The sequence below is a fragment of the Sapajus apella genome, unplaced genomic scaffold, assembly GCF_009761245.1.
Source record: "Sapajus apella isolate SASKATOON/1434 unplaced genomic scaffold, GSC_monkey_1.0 scaffold52, whole genome shotgun sequence".
Lineage (NCBI taxonomy): Eukaryota > Metazoa > Chordata > Mammalia > Primates > Cebidae > Sapajus > Sapajus apella.
Window position 1 is genome coordinate 10,201,094 of NW_022436992.1, and position 23,465 is coordinate 10,224,558.

Below are 23,465 nucleotides of genomic sequence, written 5' to 3' on the forward strand. Positions count from 1 at the left end.
CCCCATCTCTACTAAAAAATACAAAAATTAGCTGGGCATGGTGGCGTCTGCTTGTAGTCCTAGCTACTAGGGAGGCTGAGGCAGGAGAATTGCTTGAACCCAGAAGGCGGAGATTGCAGTGAGCTGAGATTGCGCCACTGTACTCCAACCTCGCACCTGGCAACAGAGCAAGACTCTGTCTCAAAAAATAAAAAATAAAGCAGCTATTCCTCTCCTAAGATGGAACTGTTATAATAAGTTTATATTCATTATGCTATAAACATGGCATAGATGGACAAAGGAGAGCATAACATGAAATCTAGCTAATTCCCTAACATTGTTACTCTAATCCAAAGGGCAAATATGACTCATTATTATTGGTTTTGTTTTAAATATTAAAATTCAAATGATGAGACCACTTAGCAGTCATGTTTCAATGGTTAGGTCCGTAACACGGTGCAGGAGGATGAAGCAATAGCAAAAGTCAAAGCTGAAGAAACCCAAGCAATAGCTGATGATGCTCAAAGAGATCTTGATGAGGCATTACCCGCACTTGATGCTGCCAACAAAGCACTGGATTCCTTAGATAAGGCAGATATATCTGAAATCAGAGTTTTTACAAAGCCCCCAGATTTGGTCATGACTGTAATGGAAGCAATCTCCATTCTCTTGAATGCCAAGTGAGTAATTCAGAATCATGTATTGCCACGATACCTGGTGAGAGTTCTTTACTGTTTTCCTTCATGTTAATTCATCTCTTCATTCCCTTCTCCACCCCCTCATTGTTTCAGTTCGTCATTCAATAAATTGATTCAAGGAGTATTTTCTTCCCCAACATCTATTTTGTGCTAGATGATGGAAGATAAGTTTTCCTCTACAAGATATACACAGGCTAGTGGGAAGATAGATATGAAAACTAGTAATTTCATTACAATGTGAGAGTTATATAGTATTGGGAGTGCTGAGAAAAGAGTGCCTAAGTCCAGCTGGGGATATGCAAGCAGGTTTTTTGGAAAGTGATGCTCAGTGGCACTATAGACAAGTCAGGAATGAGCTCTGACATTCTTGGAATGTGATGGGGCTGGGCAGGAGGCCAGTGATTACATCATGAAAGGTCTTGAATGCTGCACTTGACACTTCAGATTTCATCTTGGAGAGATGTAGTTTTCAAACTTTCTTTAGCAATACAAACTTTTTTTAATAAAATTATGTTATTTGAACCTTTCTATGTAAAACTGAGCAAAGGGCTCAGACCACCACACCACCACCAGGCCTCCAGGAGACAGGGTGGAGAGGTCACCACTGGTACCTCGGTAGGGCCCTTAGAGCTCCGCAGAGCACAGATAGAGAGCAGTGGGCAGAAAAGACTAATAATCGTTGAACATTTATTACCTAATCAGATTTTCATGGTAGAAAGATCAATATGGCAAAAGTTTAGAAGAGCAAAGTTCAAAGAGACATAAAGCCCAGTTAGAAGGCAATTGCAGTGTCCTGGCAGGAGATTTTAAGGGTGGGAACAATAACAAAGGAGGTAAAATGTGAGTGCCTACAGCATTTTAAAAATAAAACTATTGTTTCTATAATGCCTTACATTTCCAAAACTCCACAATTTTATAATTCTTTCTCTACCAAAGCTGAGTTGCATGGAACTACCTTGGACACCCATTTTCATTTTGCCCCATGAATCAATTGTGGTGCAACTAACTACCAATTACCAGAATTATAGTACCAAGATTAAAACTACCTACTTATTGGGATAATATAATAATTCTCAAAGGAATACATTTTTTCATTCTTACATTACTTAATTCCAGTGCTATTAATTTATCATGTCTGTCTTTCAGGCCCGATTGGCCGTCAGCAAAGCAACTTCTTGGTGACTCAAACTTTCTAAAAAGGCTTTTAGAATACGATAAGGAGAACATAAAGCCTCAGATATTGGCAAAGCTTCAAAAATATATTAATAATCCTGATTTTGTGCCTGAAAAAGTGGAGAAAGTGTCCAAAGCATGTAAATCTATGTGCATGTGGGTAAGAGCTATGGATTTGTACTCTCGAGTGGTCAAGGAAGTCGAACCGAAAAGACAAAAGCTCCGTGCCGCACAGGTACATTGTCCAGATTGTGATATTTTATAGAATTGAAGGCCATTATCGCCAATCATTCAAGTTCTCTATATAATGTTACTGTGGTCCTACACAATATAGACAGTGACAAAAACTTTTGGAAATTAGCTTTTGTTTTAAATGAGAGCTGGCAATATTCTTTCAGACATTACCTCTGAAATCAGCCTTCTTTCAGCCTAAGAGGAACATGAGTTCCTCAGTATATTCATCTGAGAAAAGGGAATTAGGTATATTATTTGTTAAGGTACTTTTTAGCTCAAGCATCTGATGGTCTGTATTTCCATTTACTAAATACTTCCACACTTGATGGCGTCATCTGAGGTTTTAGACCCAGCTTGACCCTGCCATCAGATGTAAGGCCCTTCATCTTCCCAAGAAGAAAAAAGAATGATCATTTAGTAGACAGGTTGCTGAAAAGAACTGTGGCTATAGAGCAGGGATTGGCAAACTTTTTCTAGAAAGACCCAGATATTAGTAAGTATGTTATGCATTGCAGACTATGTGGTCTCTGCTGCGAGCACTCAGGTCTGCTGTTGCAGCACAAAAACAGTCATTGACAGTATATAAATGAATAAGCATGACTGTGTTCCAATATAACTTTATTGACACTGGAATTCAAATTTCACACAATTATCACATTTCACAAAATATTATTCTTTTAAAAAATTTTCTAATTATTTAAAAATGCAAAAACCATTCTTAGCTTGTAGACTGTACAAAAACAGGCAGCAGGCTATATGTGACCCCGCAGGCCATAGTTTGCAGACCTCTGATGTGGATAACTAGTTAGAAAATATTAATTTCCACTATTGCATGAATATTTAATTTGTTGCATCATTTAAAATTAATAATCCATTGTGGTAACTGATTCATCCTAAATGCTTGGTACACCTGTTTCTTTATTATGATTTATTTTGTTGGGCCTTTTTATTGATTTTGTTTTGTTTTATTTACTTCTGTTCTGGTATTTTACTTTAATTTATATCTGTTTAAACTTTATATATCATATCAAAGTCTTTTTGGACCTGAAAAGAGGAACATATGTAAATTTTTTAAGATCTGTATTATTAATGGGCAAATTCAGCCTTCTTTGGGGGCCTTTTCTTAAACAGTTGCTTGATTTTATTAGGCTGAACTTGACATTACCATGGCTACCCTGAGAGAAAAGCAAGCATTACTAAGACAAGTGGAAAATCAAATAAAGGCCTTACAAGATGAATATGACAGAAGTATAAATGAAAAAGAAGGTCTGGGTAAGTAACTCATAGAATTTACATTGGCCAGGAAATGCCTGATTTTCAAAAGTAGCAAGAACTTTTAGGCAGTCAGATTTCAGTGTTTATCCAACATATACAATGTATTTCCATTAGCCTTCTAGTATCAGAGAAGAACTCATATGTTTTATGTATTCAGCATCCTTCACCTGAACAAGCCTTACTGGAGTGTGTTACATTAAAACACAAAATAGTGTGTGAATTTGATCCAGAAACTAAATACTAAAAGGGCATAGAAAGCACTGTCTTCAGCCAGAGTAATAGAATATCGAAAAAGAGCCCTCAATGTGGAAGAGGCAAACTTAGAATTGGTTCTGAAATGGGAGTGAATGCTGAATTGGTGTGAGGTTTCATAGAGATATATTGACATCATTGGCTGAATAATACTAATTCTGCTATAAAAGAAGCAGGTAAATAAGCTTTTAATATTTTACAAAAATATTGAATAATATAATCTGATTTTCTTAAAATTTTCTAGCAAAGACCATGGCCCTGACAAAAGCACGTCTAGTACGTGCTGGAAAGCTGACGGCTGCATTAGAAGATGAGCAGGTTCGATGGGAAGAAAGCATACAGAAGTTTGAGGAAGAAATATCAAATATCACTGGGAACGTGTTTATAGCAGCAGCTTGTGTGGCCTACTATGGGGCTTTCACAGCCCAGTACAGGCAGTCAGTGAGTAACCCTACTTTCTGTAAGGAGGATAGGAAGAAGCTGAAACTGGAACCGGGGCTGGTTTATTTTTCTGAGTTCAGATGGAGGCTGTCCACTATAGAGGTTCTTCATGGCAGAATTTCTTTATATATTTCAACCCTCCAATCCCCCTTCAGCCAGTGATGGTCTACCCCTAGACTTTCCTTAACACATTCCTCCCTTTCCTTCTCTTGTCTTAGAAAGCTATTCATATTCATCATTTACACAACTCAGAAACCTGGGGGAAGGAAAAGGGACAGTGAGTCCCCCCACCTTGTGATCAGAAGTGGTATGTAAAGCCAGCCTGGATGAGATGTTCTCAACTGGTGAAACTGTAACAGAGTGCCAGTCAACTGAAGGCGGAAGGCAGGACAGGAGGAATCTGTGCTTCCTTAGGCTTTTATCTCTATAAGAAAGAAGGCCTCTCATTTATCAGAGAATAAAAGTCTCATCTACATGCATTTTCCAGGAAATGAAATTATTTGAATGGGTTTTACAGTCATTTGTTTTGAAGTGTCTTCCTGAAAATGTTTACTCTTGTCCTTGAGTTATAAAACCTAATATAGGACTCTCATATAGAGTCTCCAGGAGTTCTAAGGTCTTAGGTTGCCATATTTCTCACTGGAGCCAATTATGCATTTTGGGACAGACAGCTTTCTGTTGTGCATGACTGTACCACTCATTGAAGGAGGTCAGATGCTAACACCTCTTTCCCTCATCTACTGATTGCTTGTACACCCTCAGTGATTGTGATAACCCCAAACTTCTCCACATGCTTTCACAGTCTCCCAACAGGGAAAATACAAACCTGGTTGAAAACCCAGTCATTTACACAAGACAACTGAGGTCCAAATGGGGGAATGGTGTTTCCAAAGTCACATCTAACTAATGGTATAGTTAGAGTACCTAGATCTCCTGATTTTAGTCTACTTCCTGTGTCCCATGCTCTGATGCCAGCATGCCTGTGGAAACAGGGAGGGCTTATCTCTTCAGGCACTGACTTACCCATCACATTTTGCATGTGCCCTCGTTTACTGATTGTTCCTGACTCTACTCAAGTAAGCCTTCCCCCTTCTACAGCTCATAGAGTGTTGGATCCAGGACTGTCAGTCTCTGGAGATCCCAATCGACCCTTCCTTCAGTCTCATTAGCATTCTTGGAGATCCCTATGAGATACGGCAGTGGAACACTGATGGGCTGCCCCGTGACTTGACATCAACAGAAAACGGCATTTTGGTTACTCAAGGCAGACGATGGCCTTTGATGATTGATCCTCAAGATCAGGTGTGTAGCAAATGCTTACAAGAGTGGTCTTTTGGTTCTTCTTAATGTTGAGCTATCTAATAAAAATTATAAAAGTGGACTTTAATATACGTGGAGACTTAAGATTTAACATACATGGAGATTTAGACCCAGAAGAGAGTATAAAAGTCCTATAATCCAAGTCCTTCATTTTGTGGGTGAGAAACTAAGAAAGAAAGAGTTGAAGTGATCTCATACTTGATTTTGATTGATTTTGTTTAGGGGACTGACCATTCGTTTTTTGTTTTCTGTGAGGACAGAAATCCACAGGTTCTCATTCTTTTGTAGTCCTTGTTCCTAAAAGGTCTGAGGAATGAGAATGAAGTCAGAGTATGATAGAATTTTAGGCCAAACCTGACTGGAATTTACAATCCCCAGCATCCTCTTCTGACTCCCTAAGTTCATGGATCAGATCGTACTAAATAGAATTCGGAAAAGGGAGGCACCATGGAAGCAAGGGAGACAAACTTGAATACCATAGGCATGACCTCTGTTCCCAGATGACTCTTTTCTTGACTTGTTCCAAATCTGAACAAAGAGAAGAGTCCCAAACGTTGGGCTTAAAAGATGTCTTTATTGCCAGGGGCAGTAGGGGCAGTATAGTATACATATTTCAGATTTGTTTCTAGATTGAATAACATTTCCACACTTTTAAAGCTTTTGCTTTCTAGCCGTTTATTATGCTCTGAAGCAAATATTCTGCTCTGTGTTTTTCCAAACAGGCAAACCGTTGGATAAGGAACAAGGAAAGCAAAAGTGGTTTGAAGATCATTAAGCTTACAGATAGTAATTTCTTACGAATACTCGAGAATTCAATCCGACTTGGTTTACCTGTCTTACTGGAAGAGGTTTGCTTTTCACTGCCTTTTCTCATGTTAGTTCCCAACTTTCAAGTCATAAATGGAATCCTATACAGGCCACATCCCCTCATGCTAAAAACACCAGGCAACTCCATTTTCAAATTGGTAATAATACATTATCATATTGCAAGGGGAGTGGGAGGAAGAATTTGTTGACTTTCAGACATGGTTTTGGTGTTAAGAGGGCTGGTCTCTGTTTCCTGACACTGCTATTTCACAGGCCTCGTTATGGTCCTTGATGGTGAGCTTCTCTGAAAATTCACAACAGTAGTGCAGTTCAGGATTATGTACCTACACTAATGACATAAAGCAAGTAAAATATTCTAGAGGGTATAAACATTATGCTTTACCTGGGCATAGCTCAGAATTGGATTAAGTGAATTAGATAAGAATGAACTTTTGTTAAAAAAAAAAAAAAAAGAAAGAAAGAGAAAAGGGAAGGCAGTGTTGTTTGTTGAGTCTAGGTGCTCCATTTCTTTGGCTATCATTGCAAGAATGGATGTTTTTTAAACTGTTCCCTCATTGAAACATTATTTGAGAAACAGTGGCAAACAATATAGATATGGTTTCTATCCTCAATAGCTTACAATTGAGGTGGGGTCAGAGATAGTAGACAGAGAAAGAAAAAGAGAAGAAATGAGAGAGAGGGAGAGAAAGAGAACTTGTGATGAGAGCTTTGAAAGGGCAGAAGGAGGGTGCTGGGATAGGCACCAAGCGATAGACCACCAAGGTTGGTCTGACTTAGATATGTGTCTAAAGGGAGTAATTTAAGCTGTGACCTATGTGATGAGCTCAGCCATATGACAGGCTTAGAGAGAAGGGCTTACCAGGCAAAGGGAACAGCATGTGCAAAGGCCCTGGGCACAAAAGAAATTGGTTAATTTTCCTATAAGTAAGAAAAAAATGAATGAACAAAAGCATGGGCTATGAGTTAAGTCTCAGTTTAACCATGCCTAGAAGTATCTCTGCTTCAGCAGAAAGACGGAAAGCTCAAAAAGACCATGGACCAGGGCAGTTTAGCTGCAGCAGCTGCATGATGACTAGGAATTGTAATTAATATGTTAGCATTAACTAATATTTGTTGCATGTTCACTCCATGCCAGACTGTGTTCTCAGTGTTTTATGTATATTAACTCATTAATCCTCACTGCCACGTCTCAAGATAGTTATTATTGTTATCCCATTTTGTCAATGAAGAAACTGAGGCCTAGAAGGCTCATATAAATTATCCAATCAGCCTTGCCTGCCTAGGAAATCCGCAAGTTACACTCTTTCCGACTCAAGCCACAAAGAGCACAAAATGCCTCAGGGCGACCAAGCTTGGCCTTGACCAACACAAGGGTGGTTCTGTAATGGATCCCAGTCACAGGAGAGGGTAAAGTCTTTGGAAATCTTTGGCACAGGTATTTTAGCCCCAAACTGGACTCCTGAACTCGGGTTTACTTCATGACACAGGAGATCCAGAGGGACTTTCCTCTTTCATGGCAGTGGACAAAAGGTTTTCTGTGATGTTCGGCCTCTGGATGGAAGAGTCTTCTAACTATAGCAGAGTGCTCTTGGGAGAAGGGGTGGGCCCTTGTCAGGGCTCCGGCCAGAAACGGGACACTCTAACCAGTTCTTCCCGACTTTCTGTGCCTTAGGGTCATCAGCATTATACCTCTAGCTGCTTTCTACATTTGCTAGAGTGGTATATTCAAACTTTGTCTCCACCCATTCATGGGTATGAAATCAGTTTATACCATCTCAATCAACATATTCAAATGAAATAGAATTTTTTTAACCCAAAATTATATTGAATACAGGTAAATCTTATAAACTTTTGTTTGAAGAATTTACATGTATGGGTACCATGTCACAATGTGAAATTTCTTACTATCGATGACAGTCAAATATTGAAAGTCCCTGAGCCATGGGACCCCCATGTTTCTGATAGGATCCCTGGGCAATGTCTGCATACCCACATTCCTACTAACAGTCAGATTCACTTTGAGGAAAAAGGCATAACTATCATGTAGAATAGGCATTCACAGACACTTTTTCTGTAGAAAGCCAGGGAGTAAATATCTCAGTTTTTGCAGGCTTCCTGCAGTCTCTGTGCATATTCTTTTTTGTTTTGGTTCGTGTTTTTTTGTTTATATGTTTTTGCAATCCTTAAAAAAGGTAAAAAAACATTCATAGCTCAAGAGTCATAGAAAAACGGCCACACAGGGCCAGATTTGGCCTGCAGGCTGTCAACTGCCAGTCCCTGGTTTTAAACAACCGTAAAAATGAACAGATCTTCATTTGTATGGGGCTTGTTGAAGTCCAACCTGCAGTTACTTAATCTACCCAGGTTCTCTCTTCTTCTCATGGAAATGAATAGTGTATAATATTAATCTAAATAGATGTATTGCCTTCAGATGCTCTTATTTCCTTAGATTGCTAATAAAATGCTCACTGGAAAATAGGTACTTTTAGAGGTAGTGTGAGGATGTTAATAAATATCCATCAGCTCACTGAAAAATTGTTCATTCACAGTACGTTTTGAAGCCTAAGGAATTTTGTGAAGTTGATGCTATCCATTTTAATTGCTTCTTTTTGTATTGTCCTGTTTTAATTTCTAAGCTTAAGGAAACCTTGGATCCAGCTCTAGAACCCATCCTTTTGAAACAAATTTTTATCAGTGGTGGCCGGCTACTTATCCATCTTGGAGACTCGGACATTGATTATGACAAAAACTTTAGGTTCTATATGACAACCAAACTGCCAAATCCCCACTATCTGCCTGAGGTATGAACTGCTGGTCTGGAATTCTCAACTGTTTATCATGATATGATGAGTCTGAAGTTTGATGGGCTCCCACTTGGAAGGAAAGCTCTTCCCCATTCTGCCTCATCTCCTATACACATCCTCCATTCTTGCTTCTCTTCTGAGTTTTTATTCTGATTCCAATCACCCTTGTCATCACCATATAGTTAGGTTGCAAGCCCCTGCCCACCGGGGCCCAGGCCAATGCTCTGTCTCTCCCCACTTCGCACCTCTCCAGTGCCCTCGCCATCTCCCTCCTGGTCCACGGGCTCTCCTAAACACAAGGCACCTCCCTTCTAAACTCTCTCTTCCCTCCATTGACAAAGACTGCTTTGTTCCTGTTATTATGACTAATAAATGAATCAGAGCTTAATTGAGAGTCCATGGAGCTGGGGTGAAGGGAGGAGGAGGTGTCATTGTTTAAATGTGCAAATGCCCACAGCATATGTGCCCAAATAAAGAGGTCACCCATTTGGAAACTCTAGGGCAAGACAACATTAGAGAACCATGATCCAGTGGTCCAATGTCAATACTTAGAGTTACAGGCGGTGGAGGCATCTTGTCCCCTTCTCATACTCTTAGATTCTTTGAGAGGAACTGTGTGAGCTCCACTCCCTACACATGTCCCTGAGACTCAGTAGACTCTAGAAGAACCCCCTTCTCTAGTACCACAATGTCCAAGATAGGTGCAACAGAAATGAAGACAGCTGGGAATCCATTGCCCCTCCCACAGAGCTCCCACAAGGCTCCACCTGGCCACAACTCCCATCCCACATGCCCAGGTGCTGCCCCAGCTCCAGGCACATCTGCACACTCTGCAGGCTCTTACCTAGACAAGGAACTTGACCTCAGAACTTTACTTCTTCATAACCACCACCCTCCTAAAAATATCCTTTCCAAAGAGTGTCACTCCATTCCATTCCAAATATATATTCCATTCCAAGGAGTGTCATTTTCCAAAGACTGACACACACACACACAGATATATATATATACATATATATGTCACTCTTTCTGTTTCCAATACACCATGCCAAAGAGAGTCACTTTCATTTTAGCTGTTGAATTGCTCATAGCTATTTGTTTTCACCAGATGTGTTCAGGTTGAATGAAATTGGCACATTTCTTGAATAAGATGGGGAAATATCATTGAAAGTTTAAGTTAGGATTTTCCTTGTCAGCCTCGAGGAGTTTAATTACACAGCCACTGCCAGGGCTCATGACCCAAGTCCCATTTCAGAGTTTAGAAAAGTGGCCAATATTACCAGAGGCTGGGAAGAAGAATGGAGAGGGGCAGTAAGGTAGGGATAGTTAATGGAGACAAAAATATAATTAGATAGAAAAAATAAGATTTAGCATATAATAGTACAACAGAATGACTACAGTCAACAATAATGTATTGTACATTTTTAAATAACTAAAAGAGCATCATTAGAATGTTTTTAACTCAAAGAAATGATAAATGCTTGAGGTGATAGAGACCACCCCCAAAAAGAACTGTAACCAACATGCCAGCTTTCAATGTATGATTTCTCACTTATTTAACTTTTGAGAGGTTATATTGCCCACAAGACCCAAGCCTAGCTCTGTGACAGGGGGCAAATTGTCCCATCCAGGATCCTCAAGTCAATCATCTCTAAAAGGAGATCAATTCTACTTCAAGGATTTTGTAATATGGTAAATATTATAAAATTACAATATGTAATACATATTACAAAATCCTTCAGATGCAATGTGTTCATTCACACACTCTTGTTATACTTACTAGTTTTTGCTATTGACTTATCAAGTGATGTCAGAATATATTATAGTAATATTTTTATTAAAATATTAGACAAAGCATGTAAAGTTTTATTTATCAATAATAGCTTCTTTCAAGCAAAGACACATTGTGTCATAAGTAACTAAGTGACTTTATTACCTCATTTAGTTCTCTCAGCTACCCTATGAGTTGTTAATATAATTATCCAAATTTTTAAATATCAGAAACTAAAGCTTAGCACAAATGAGTGCCTCATGCAAGATTACAGTCACTAAAGGGTGCAGCTCAAATTTGAAGCCAAGCCATTGATTCCAAAATACTGCTTTTCATCCTTTGCTGGCTCACCTTTCTGTAAAACACCATGTAGGATTCTATAACTGGTGTTTGAGGAACGAGATTGTAACTCATACTGGCAGGGAAAAACATATGAGGATTTTGTAAGCCACATTACACCTGAAGTATGTGTGGGGGTAAGTGTGTGTGCACTTAGACCTGGGATACGTCCACCTGGGTAGTAATGAGCTGTGTTCTAATAAAGAAAGGTATTATATTAGTTTGCACTTAAGCGTTTTTATGCACTCTGTGCTTCTCTTCCAGGTATGCATTAAAGTTACCATTATCAATTTCACTGTGACAAAATCAGGTCTGGAGGATCAGCTGTTAAGGTAAAAAAAAAAAATGGAAACTGGGGGGAGGGAAGGGGGTGTCATGGGTTTCCTAAATATTTTGTTTGGAAATATTGACAAAGAAAATTTTCTGCTGTGTAAAAGTACTATACATGAACGCTTAATCAAAAAAAATACAAGTAAACGGCCAAATTCTTTACCATTTCTGTAGCTGCTCATGGCAGCTGATCTTGCCCACTGTCTTCTCAAGGACAACAAGGATAGACCCTTAATTCCCCCCGACTGTTAGGGCCAGGCTGGCAGCTGCGCCCTGCCTCTTCCCTTCACTAGGATTTCTAGCTTGAGCAAGTGAATAAACTCAGTCTTTCTGTTGTTCCTAGAAATGCACTGGTCCATACCTGTGAAGAAGCAGCTACTCCAAATACATTTGTTCCTGCTTCACTGGTCTTTAGGTGTTTTCTTAGTGTAGTTAATTGTCTACTTCAAATATATATATATAATATACACATAATATATATAATATACACATTAAATATATAATATACACATATATATACATATATATATTTATCCTTTCTAAGTGTACTCTGTGTGTGATTAAATGCCTGTTTCCTGAATATTGGATTATGAGTTGTTAATATTAATCATCAGAATTAGCCAAGAGGTTCAGGAGACAAACTTTTAAAATATTTATTAAAATAACAGCATCGAGGTTGATTCAAAATTAATTTTATGTTTAATATATATTTAACCAACGCATATGTACACATATGTATGTATATAGGAATACATATGTATGTATTTTCATTCACTCTAAAGAAACATATAATTTAGACCCATTTTCAAAAGAAGTATCTCTTATATTCAAGTCAAGATCATCCTGACTTACCCTTGTTGTCACTAATAAGCTTATTTCTCTAGTTTGTTTTAGGAATTATTCTGCCAGCTACTAACTTGCTTACCTTCCACTAGGTTAACTTCTTTCCAATTAAAAGTTATTTCACCATATTTTATGAATTTGTTGTAAGGACTTGGCTGAACATTTTGCATACCAGTTTATTCTTGTGCATAATTAAGCTCAGCTATGTCACTAAGCTGCCAGCATGTTAGGCTGCCTGGGACAAGAAGGAGAAGTGCCCTGATCAGAGCATGGGAAATGCTGGGACTCAGTCATGGGGTGCATAATCTCCCTGCTATTTCCCCTAGATTGATGGCATTGAAAGAGGAAGCTAACAGCCCAAAGCCAGAGTGAGGATAGAGCTGGGTCTGCCTGTGTTCTGACAGGCATCACCTATTTCAGTTGTCCTCTACTCTGCTGAGCTCCTGGACAGGCAGAGATACTCATTATGCTTAGTTGCTCATTGCAGTTTTCCTCAGATCCTCTCAATTTTGAACACCACGGTTCACCTCCCTGCCTCCTGTAGAATGCCAATCACAATGCCTTAGTCCTTCTGGGACAGCACCATCTTTCTTTTTTTTTTTTCTATTATATTTTAAGTTCTGGGGTACAGGTGCAGAACGTGCAGGTTTGTTACATAAGTATACACGTGCCATGGTGGTTTGCTGCATCCATCACCCCATCATCTACATTAGCTATTTCTCCTAATGCTATCCCTTCCCTAGCCCCCCACCCCCTGACAGGCCATGGTGTGTGTGATGTTCCCCTCCCTGTGTCCATGTGTTCTCACTGTTCAACACCCACTTAGGGGTGAGAACATGCATTGTTTGGTTTTCTCTTCTTGTGTAAGTTTGCTGAAAATGATAGTTTCCAGGTTCATCCATGTCCCTGCCAAGGACATGAACTCATCCTTTTTTATGGCTTCATAATATTCCATGGTGTATCTATGCCACATTTTCTTTATCCAGCCTGTCATTGATGGGCATTTCGGTTGGTTCCTATTGAAAACAGTGCGGCAATGAACATACCTGTGCATGTTTCTTTACAATAGAATGATTTATAATCCTTTGGATATATACCCAGTAATGGGATTGCTGGGTCAAATGGAATTTCTATTTCTAGGTCCTTGAGGAATCGCCACACTGTCTTCCACAATGGTTGAACTAATTTACACTCCCACCAACAGTGTAAAAGTGCTCCTATTTCTCCATATCCTCTCCAGCATCTGTTGTCTCCAGATTTTTTAATGATCACCATTCTAACTGGTGTGAGATGGTATCTCGGTGTGGTTTTGATGTACATTTCTCTAATGACCAGTGATGATGAGCATTTTTTCATATGTTTGTTGGCCTCATATATGTCTTCTTTTGAAAAGTGTTCATATCCTTCACCCACTTTTTGATAGGATTGTTTGGTTTTTTTTCTTGTAAAATTGGGTAAGTTCTTTGTAGATTCTGGATATTAGGCCTTTGTCATATGGGTAGACTGCAAAAAATTTTTTCCCATTCTCTTGGTTGCCAGTTCACTCTAATGATAGTTTCTTTTGCTATGCAGAAGCTCTTTAGTTTAATTAGATCTCATTTGTCTATTTTGGCTTTTCTTATCATTGCTTTTGGTGATTTGGTCATGAAGTCCTTGCCCATGCCTATGTCCTGAATGGTATTGCCTGGGTTTTCTTCTAGGGTTTTTATGGTGTTGGTGCTTATGTTTAAATCTTTAATACAAGGTCATTTTTCAACTTCAGGGAATTCCATTCAACCACTCAGATAGTCCACCCTCTTCTGTCTTCCTTTCTGTTTCCAGAAGCTCTAACTTATCTCGTAGACTTTCTTTCGGCAGGCCTTTTTGATTCTTAACTTGACTAATTTGATTATTCTTTCTCTCAAGCTGTTTCCTGAGCTCACCTTTATCTTAAAAATCCTTTAAACCCCTCTCTTAGGAAAAACTTATTTAAACAGTTGTATTTCAGGTTATGATTTTTAATATTCTTTATATAATAATTTCAAGGTATCTGAATTCAGCATGAACATAACGAGTAAATAATGGGTTGTTACTTGAGGCAGCATACTAGTAACAGCACATGCTCTGGAGCCAGCAGACCCAGGTACAAGCCCACCTTGGCCTCTCATAGCCATGTGATCTTAGGAGTGACTCACTAGAGTCTGTTTGTTCATCTGCAAGCTGGGGGTGATAACCACACTGCCCACCTTGAGGAGCATTCAAAGGATTAATAGATAATCCACATAAAACTCTCAGCAAGGTGTGTGGCATAGAGTAGTGTTTAATAAAGGTTAACTCTCACAAATGGAGACTGGGAGCAAATTATGAAAGAACAAGTGAAGGGAGATATAAGTTCACATGTTTCTACAGGGAGAAGCTGGAGGTAAGGCTCCTTTTTCATACGCAATCAAAAATCATTTCATGGAGGTGGCGTGATTTCAGAATCTCCCATGTTGGTACAGAAAGACTATCCCAGGCACCATAAACATTCCAGGCACCATTTTCATCTTGGCACAAACAAGTGTTAGAGACAGAAACTGAATTAGAGAGATCATGTGTTAAGCAGGTCTTCCTAAGAGATGAGCAGAAGGCATGGAAACTTCATAGCATGCATCTCTCAAATACAAAATGAAGAATCAGAACTGACATGTAGTTGAGTCACAAGCGATTATGTAAACCTAGCAAAAGAGACATGTTTTGCATTCAGATTCAGCTATCAGCATTAATGCTCAGCTAAATAGTATTCAGAATAAGAATGCTTACAAACAGAGAAAGAAAAATAGAAGCAACTTTGGGGCAGAGACATAATTTAGGTATCTGAACTTTGGTTTTAGTGATGTGGTACGACTTGAAAAACCCAAGTTGGAAGAACAAAGAATCAAGCTCATCGTGAGGATCAACGCTGATAAAAACCAGTTGAAAACTATCGAAGAAAAAATCCTGAGAATGCTCTTCACCTCTGAAGGAAATGTTCTGGACAATGAAGAACTTATTGACACACTCCAGGATTCAAAGGCAAGTAAAATATTTTTAGTATTTATAGAAAGTGTGTTACTTCAGAAGCTATAGCTACAGCCTTTGAGGGTCCTGCAAGAGCTTTTAAAGCAAGATGGGGGCCTCACCGGGCTTCCATGGACACACAAACAGGTGCCTGCATGTTGGGGCTCCTTGCCAATCAAAGAAACGTCGAGAAACTGTAAACCACTCCTCCTCTTGTCTTGTCTGCATTTCTTAAATAAAACACATAATGTAAAGAACTGGAACAAGATATAAATTGAAAGGAACAAAGACAGTAAACTTTTATATGAATGCCATAACCTGCAGGAAGCATCTCTCTGATATTCTCAGTGGAAATTAACTTCCTCCTCCTCAGAACTTCTACAGTGTCTTATCTGAAACTCTAGTACAGCACTTGTCACTGTTTACCCTATGTCACAATTATGCAATTACATGGCTTATCTCTTCTGTTAGGTTGTTAAGTTCTATGCAGTGGGAATCTGTGAATAGTTCATTTTGATATTCCTTCTCCAAGGATTGCACACAGTGGTTGCACACAGTTGTTACTCAACAAAAATGTGTTGATAGTAAGATGAAGTTTTACATTAAACTTCTTCAGTAAATTGTTTCTCAGATTCAAACCATGATTTAAGGAGTGTATACTAAGAACACAGCTTTCAAAATGATTTTCGTACATTTGTGAGAAACAAAATAATTTACTAAAACATTTACCAACAAAAATCCCTTTGTCTTTATTAAGCCAGAAGCACATAGATTATGTTTTTTGCTTTTGTTGACCTAAAAACTGGTTGACTGCTTTATGTCGTACAGTCTCTTGAGATTGCAATATCAAAACAATAATAAGCAAGTAATTTGGTGTCTCTGTTTTCTTCCTTTCTCCTTTAGCTTGTTTGTTCATAGGTCTCTTTATCCTCCTCTCATTCATTCTTCCTTGGGTTATTTATTTCTGGCAGTTCTCTGTTAACCAACTCTTTAAAGCATGAAACATTTCTACAAGGCTTATTGTGAAAAATAGCATTCCCTGCCTTCTCTTCCAGCCCATGCCTCCCTTCATAGAGGCAGCTTTCTTGATTTTTTGGTTTTTTGTTTTTTGTTTTGTTTTGAGACAGGGTCATGCTTGGTCACCCAGGCTGGAGTGCAGTGGCATGATCATGACTCACTGCAGCCTTAATCTCCTGGGCTCAACCCATCCTCCTGCCTCAGCTTCCTAAATATTGGGGACTACAAATGCATGCCACTAATACCCAAATAATTTTTCACTTTTTTATTTTTTGTAGAGACAGCATCTCACTATGTTGCCCAGGTTAGTCTCAAACTCCTAGCCCCAAGCAATCCTCCTGCCTTGGCCCTCCAAAGTGTTGGAATTACAGGAGTGAGCCACTGTGCCAGCCAAGGCAACTACTTTCATTTTGTGTCTCAACTGTTATCTACACCTGTAACATACACACACATCTTCCCATCCTCTGACCTCCCATTGTAGTTATATCCTGATTATAGCTGAACATTAAATGTTAACATTGCCTAAGGGTGAAGATCTGGCTATAAGTATTTAGGGTCTGAGAGAAGAAGAAGGGCTAGGATTTCAGCAACCAGTGTGCATACAGTCACCCAGTCACTCTGTTTTAGTTCCTTCTTTCCATCAAAAAACTCTCTCTTTTACTTTCTCTAAAGGACATTTCTATTTTTTCGGCCAGAGTAAGAAAGGGACAGACCCCTAGCTATAGGTGGTGTGGGAAGATGACCTAGGGCATCTTATAACCAATTCTTATTTTAAACCTTTCCCACTTCCAAGAGTGCTTCTTGCTACTAATTCTTAACCCTTTGAGGAGGATTCTGTTTTGTAAATTGGGTGAGTTCATGGCTGTCCAGTTTTGCCAGCTTAGAAATTCATCTTTCTGGGTCTGCTAAGTCATTCCCACCCTTCTGTCTGTTTTCAAGCTCCAAAACTTCCTTGATCTTTCCTCTCCCATTCTTCCTATCTTTGTAGGTTTACACTGCATTTTTAAGCCCCTTCCTACAATTTTATTATAGTTTCAGTAGGAAGTGAAGGTAGATACACATGTGATGACTGCCATCTTTGTCTATAAGCTGGTTTATTTGTTTGCAAGGAGTTGCCTTGGAGTCATCCTTTCTATAGAGTAGGAATCAAACTGATTGATCCTTGGCTGCATTTCCTACCACTTCTTGGCTACAGTTAATACTCCTCTCAACTCTCAGAATCCTTACATAAAAATATTTCTTGTATTCTCTGAATACCGCTGAAACGTCAAATCTGTAGGGCATAATGTCTACAAGTAGTTGCCAAACTCAACGGAGGCATACAGTATTCTAATATTCCTTGGCAAAGAGAAGAAAATGATCCACTGTCATTCTCTTTAGCCCTAGGTTCTACATTTTCAGTGTCTTGTGCTTCCCGAGACATAAAGAATTACTTGCTGGTGGGTCTCCGTGATCCACTAGCTGCTCCCATATCAACTTCTTTTTCTCCTAGGATTTGAAAGCTTTAGTTGAGCCCTATATTGAGGCAGGGGTTTTCTACTCAACTCTGTCCTTTATTTCTCCTTCAGCTTCCAAAGGGGTTATTACAGGGAGAGTTTGAGCTTCTGATTCCTGAAAACAGCTTCTGCACTGAATCCTTCCCCTACCTTTCCTGGTGGGCTAGGGAAAACAGTCTAGACTTACCCTCTTCGTTATAGTAGATAGCCACTAGCCATAGGTGGCTGTTGAGCACTTTGAATATGGCTAGCCTGAATTAAGATGTGTTGTTAGTGTAAAATACACAACAGATTTCAAGGGCTAAATCCAAAGAAACAAAATATCTCAGGAATTTTTATGTGGTTTATATGTTGATATAATATTTTGAGTATATTAAAAAGTATATTATTAAAATTTAGAAAATACTAGAATTGGGTATATTAAAAATTGTATTATTAAAATTTAGAAAATATATGATTATATATGTGGCTTACATTATATTTCCATTGGAAAGCACTTGTCTAGACAGGAACTTGATGATTCCTTTTAGCTTTGATAGAGCAAATACTGAGCAGTGAGTTCCCTTGGTGATTTTTCATAGTCCCTGCTCTAATCTCTTTGACTTTCTAGAGACAAAAGGATCTACCAACCTAGGGATATCCACCTCTGAAAAGCAGTGGGGGAAGGGAGAGGAGGCAGGGACAGACAGCAATAGAAAGAGAGAGGCTAGGAGACAATCCAAGATGGCCGAATAGGAACAGCTCTGGAGTGCAATTCCCAGTGAGAACACAAAGGATGAGTGATCACCACATTTCCAAATGAATTTTTACTGCCCATAAACAAGGAGATTCCTGGGCAGAAAAGTGCCACGAGTCTCTAGCACAGTTGTTTGAGCTGGCGCAGCAGGTCTCCACAAAAAAACACACATATCTGGGCACCTTTTAAACTGGCACCTGGAATGCCTAGGAGACAGAGTTGCCCATTCAACTGAAAAAAAGGAGGCTGAATTAGGGAGCCAGGTGATCTGGCTTGGCGGGTCCCACCTTCACAAAGACCGGCAATCTGAAACATTCTGGATTGAGAGTTTCACAGCAAGCACAGCTGGACCCAGGACAGTCCAGCTTTGTGGGGGAAAGGGCGTAAGGGCATCCACCATTACTGAGATAGTCCACCACTACCGAGGGAGTCCACCATTACCGAGGCAGTCCACCATTACCAAGGCAATTTGCCATTACCAAGGCAGCCTGCCATTACCAAGGCAGTCTACCATTACTGAGCCAGTCTGCCATTACAGAGACAGTTCTAACCATACCTCTGTAAACAAAACCACAAGGAAGTTCACACAGCAGGTGGGAAGAGCCCATGGCAGCTTGGCAATGCTTCTGCTGGCAGACTGTGACTGGGATACCTCCTTGCTGGGCAGGGCATCTCTGAAAAAAGGCAGCAGCACGTCAGGAACTTACAAATAAAGCCTCACATTCCCAGGAGAGAGCACCTGAGAAAAAAAGGCAGTTATGAGTTCCGCTGCAGCAGACTTAAACATTACCTGCCCAGCAGCTCTGAATAGAACAACAGAGCTCATAGCTCAGCACTAGAGCTCCTGTAAGTTACAGACTGTCTCCTCAAGCAGCTCTTCCCAAGGCATACATCCAAAGAGACACCTCATAAAGGAGAGCTCAGGCTGACATCTTGCAGGTATCCTTCTGAGACAAAGATAATAGAAGAAGAAACTGGCAGCAACCCTTACTGTTCTACAGCCACCACAGGTGATCCCCAAGCAAGCAGGGTCTGGAGTGGACCTCCAGCAGTCCAACAGCAGAGGGGCTTGACTGTTAGAAGCAAAACTAAAAAACAGGAAGAAATAACTTCATCATCAACAAAAAGGACGTCCACTCAGAGACCTCTTCCGAAAGTGACCAATTACAAAGATCACAGGTAGATAAATCCACAAAGATGTGAAGAAACCAGTGCAAAAAGGATGAAAACACCCAAAACCAAAATGCCTCTCCTCCTCCAAGGGATCACAACTCCTCACCAGCAAGGGAACAAGGCTGGATAGAGAATTAGTCTGATGAATTGACAGAAACAGGCTTCAGAGAGTGGGTAATAACAAACTTCTCTGAGCTAAACGAACATGTTCTAACCCAATGCAAAGAAACTAAGAACCTTGAAAAAAGGTTTGACGAAATGCTAATGAGAATAAACACCTTAGAGAAGAATATAAATGAATTGATGGAGCTGAAAAACACAAGAACTTTGCAAAGCCACAAGTTTCAATAGCCAAATCAACCAAGCAGAAGAAAGGATATCAGAAATTGAAGATCAATGAAATAAAACAAGAAGGCAAGATTAGAGAAAAAAGAGTGAAAACAAATGAGAAAAGCCTCCAAGAAATATGGGATTATGTGAAAAGATCGAATCTGCGTTTGAGAGGTGTAACTGAATGTGATAGAGAGAAAGAATCCAAGCTGGAAAACACTCTTCAGGATTTTATCCAGGAGAATTTCCGCAACCCGGCAAGGAAGGCCAATATTCAAGTCCAGGAAATACAGAGAACACCACAAAGATATTCCTCAAAAGAGCAACCTCAACGCACATAATCGTCAGATTCACCAGGGTTGAAATGAAGGAAAAAATGCTAAGCGCAGCCAGAGAGAAAGGTCAGGTTACCCACAAAGGGAAGCCCATTAGACTCACAGCGGATCTCTCGGCAGAAACACTATAGGCAAGAAGAGAGTGGAGGCCAATATTCAACATCCTTAAAGAAAAGAACTTTCAACCTAGAATTTCATATCCAGCCAAACTAAGCTTCATACACGGAGAAGAAATAAAATCCTTTATGAACAGCAATTGCTCAGAGATTTCATCATCATCAGGCCTGCCTTACAAGAGTTCCTAAAAGAAGCACTAAACGTAGAAAGGAACAACCAGTACCAGACACTCCAAAAACATACCAAATGGTAAAGAGCATCAACACAATGAAGAAACTGCATCAATTAATGGGCAAAACAACTAGCTAGCATCAAAATGGCAGGATCAAATTCACACATAACAATATTAACCTTAAACATAAATGAGTTAAATGCCGCAATCAAAAGACACAGACTGGCAAATTGGATAAAAAGTCAAAACCCATCAGTATGCTGTATCCAGAAAACGCACCTCACATGCAGTGATGCACATAGGCTCAAAGTAAAGGGATGGAGGAAGATTTACGAAGCAAATGGAGAGCAAAAGGAAAGCAAGAATTGCAATCCTAGTCTCTGATAAAATAAACTTTAAACCAACAAAGATCAAAAGAGACAAAAGGGCATTACATAATGGTGAAAGGATCAATGCAACAAGCAGACCTAATGATCCTAAATATATAAACACCCAATACCGGAGCACCTAGATACATAAAGCAAGTTCTTAACCACAAAGAGACTTAGACTTCCACACAATGTTAGTGGGAGACTTGGACATTCCACTGTCAATATTAGACAGATCAACAAGACAGAAAATTAACAAGGATATCCAGGACTTGAACTCAGATCTGGACCAAGCAAACCTGATAGACATCTACAGAGCCCTAGACCCAAAATCCACAGAATATACATTCTTCTCAGCACCACATCATACGTCCTCTAAAATTGACCACATAATTGGATGTAAATCACTCCTCAGCAAATACAGAAGAACAGAAATCATAACAAACAGTCTCTCAGATCAGAGTGCAATCAAATTAGAACTCAGGACTAAGAAACTAACTAGAACCACACAACTTCATGGAAACCGAACAACTGGCTCTTGAATCTTGACTGGATAAACAGTGAAATGAAGGCAGAAATAAAGATGATCTTTGAAACCAATGAGATCGAATATACAATGTACCAGAATCTGGAACACATTTAAACCAATGTCTAGAGGAAAATTTGTAGCAATAAATGCCCACATGAGAAGCAAGGAAAGATCTAAAATCGACACCCTATCATCAAAATTGAAAGAGCTAGAGGAGCAAGATCAAAGAAACTCAAAAGCTAGCAGAAGACAAGAAATAACTAAGATCAGAGCAGAACTAAAGGAGATAGAGACATAAAAAAACTTTCAAAAATTAATAAATCTAGGAGCTGGTGTTTTGAAAAGATCAACAAAACAGAAAGACCACTAACCAGATTAATAAAAGAGAAAAGAGAGAAGAATCAAATAGATGCAATAAAAAGTGATAAAGGGGATATCACCAATGATTCCACAGAAATACAAACTACCATCAGAGATTAGTACAAACAACTCTATGCACATACACTAGTAAATCTGGAAGAAATGGATAAATTCCTGGACATTTGCATCCTGCGAAGCCTAAAACAGGAAGAATCTGAAACCCTGAATAGACCAATAACAAGGGCTGAAGTTGAGGCAGCACTTAACAGCCTACCAACCAAAAAAAGCCCAGGTCCAGATGGGTTCACAGGTGAATTCTAGCAGACATACAAACAGGAGCTGGTACTACTTCTTCTGAAACTATTCCAAGCAATCCAAAAAGACAGAATCCTTCCCAAATCATTTTATGAGACCAAAATCATACTGATACAAAATCCTGGCAGAGATTCAACAAGAAAAGAAAATTTCAGGCCAATATCCACGATGAACATAGATGCAAAAATCTTCAATAAAATATTGGCAAACCGATTGCAACAGCACATCAAAAAGCTTATCCATCACGATCAAGTAGGCTTCATCCTGGGGACGCAAGGCTGGTTCAACATACACAAGTCTATAAACCAAATAAACCGAACTAAAGAAAAAAAACCATGATTATCTCAATAGATGCAGAGAAGGCCTTCAACAAAATTCAACAGCCCTTTATGCTAAAAACTCTCAGGAAACTAGGTATCGATGGAATGTTTCTCAAAATAATAAAAGATATTTATGACAAACCCACAGCCAATATCATACTGAATGGGCAAAAACTGGAAGCATTCCCTTTGAAATCTGGCACTAGACAATGATGCCCTCTCTCACCACTCCTATTCAATATAGTATTGGAAGCTCGAGCCAGAGCAATCAGGCAAGAAAAAGAAATAAAGGGTATTCAAATAGGAAAGGAGGAAGTCAAATTGTCTCTATTTGCAGATGACATGATTGTATATCTAGAAGACGCCATCCTCTCAGCCCAAAATCCCCTGAAACTGGTAAGTGACTTCAGCAAAGTCTCAGCATACAAAATCAATGTGCAAAAATCACAAGCATTCTTATACATCAATAACAGACTTAAAGGGAGCCAAATCAAGAACGAACTGCCATTCACAATTGCTACCAAGAGAATAAAATACCTACGAATATGACTAACAAGGAACGTAAAGGACCTCTTCAAGGAGAACTACAAACCACTGCTCAATGAAATAAGAGAGGATACAAACAGATGGAGAAACATTCCATGTTCATAGTTAGGAGGAATCAATATTGTGAAAATGGCCATACTGCCCAAAGTAATTTACAGATTCAATGCTATCTCCATCAAGCTACCAATGATCTTCTTCACAGAACTGGAAAAAACCACCTTAAACTTCATATGGAACAAAAGAGAGCCCACAAAGCCAAGTCAATTCTAAGCAAAAAGAACAAAGCGGGAGCCATCACACTACCAGACTTCAAACTATACTACAAGGCTACAGTAATCAAAACAGC

The 23,465-nt window shown here is 39.3% G+C and overlaps 1 protein-coding gene across 2 annotated transcripts in view; it reads left to right on the forward strand.

Annotated features, from left to right (window-relative positions):
* The window catches only part of DNAH6 (dynein axonemal heavy chain 6), a 297,682-nt gene that overhangs the window by 185,477 nt on the left and 88,740 nt on the right, over positions 1–23,465 (forward strand). For both annotated transcript variants that reach the window (XM_032243483.1, XM_032243484.1), the window contains 9 exons: positions 424–659; positions 1,824–2,085; positions 3,233–3,356; positions 3,856–4,052; positions 5,151–5,354; positions 6,095–6,220; positions 8,837–9,001; positions 11,379–11,446; positions 15,140–15,320. In XM_032243483.1, the coding sequence (XP_032099374.1) occupies positions 424–659; positions 1,824–2,085; positions 3,233–3,356; positions 3,856–4,052; positions 5,151–5,354; positions 6,095–6,220; positions 8,837–9,001; positions 11,379–11,446; positions 15,140–15,320 (1,563 nt within the window). The remainder of the gene's footprint in view (positions 1–423; positions 660–1,823; positions 2,086–3,232; positions 3,357–3,855; positions 4,053–5,150; positions 5,355–6,094; positions 6,221–8,836; positions 9,002–11,378; positions 11,447–15,139; positions 15,321–23,465) is intronic.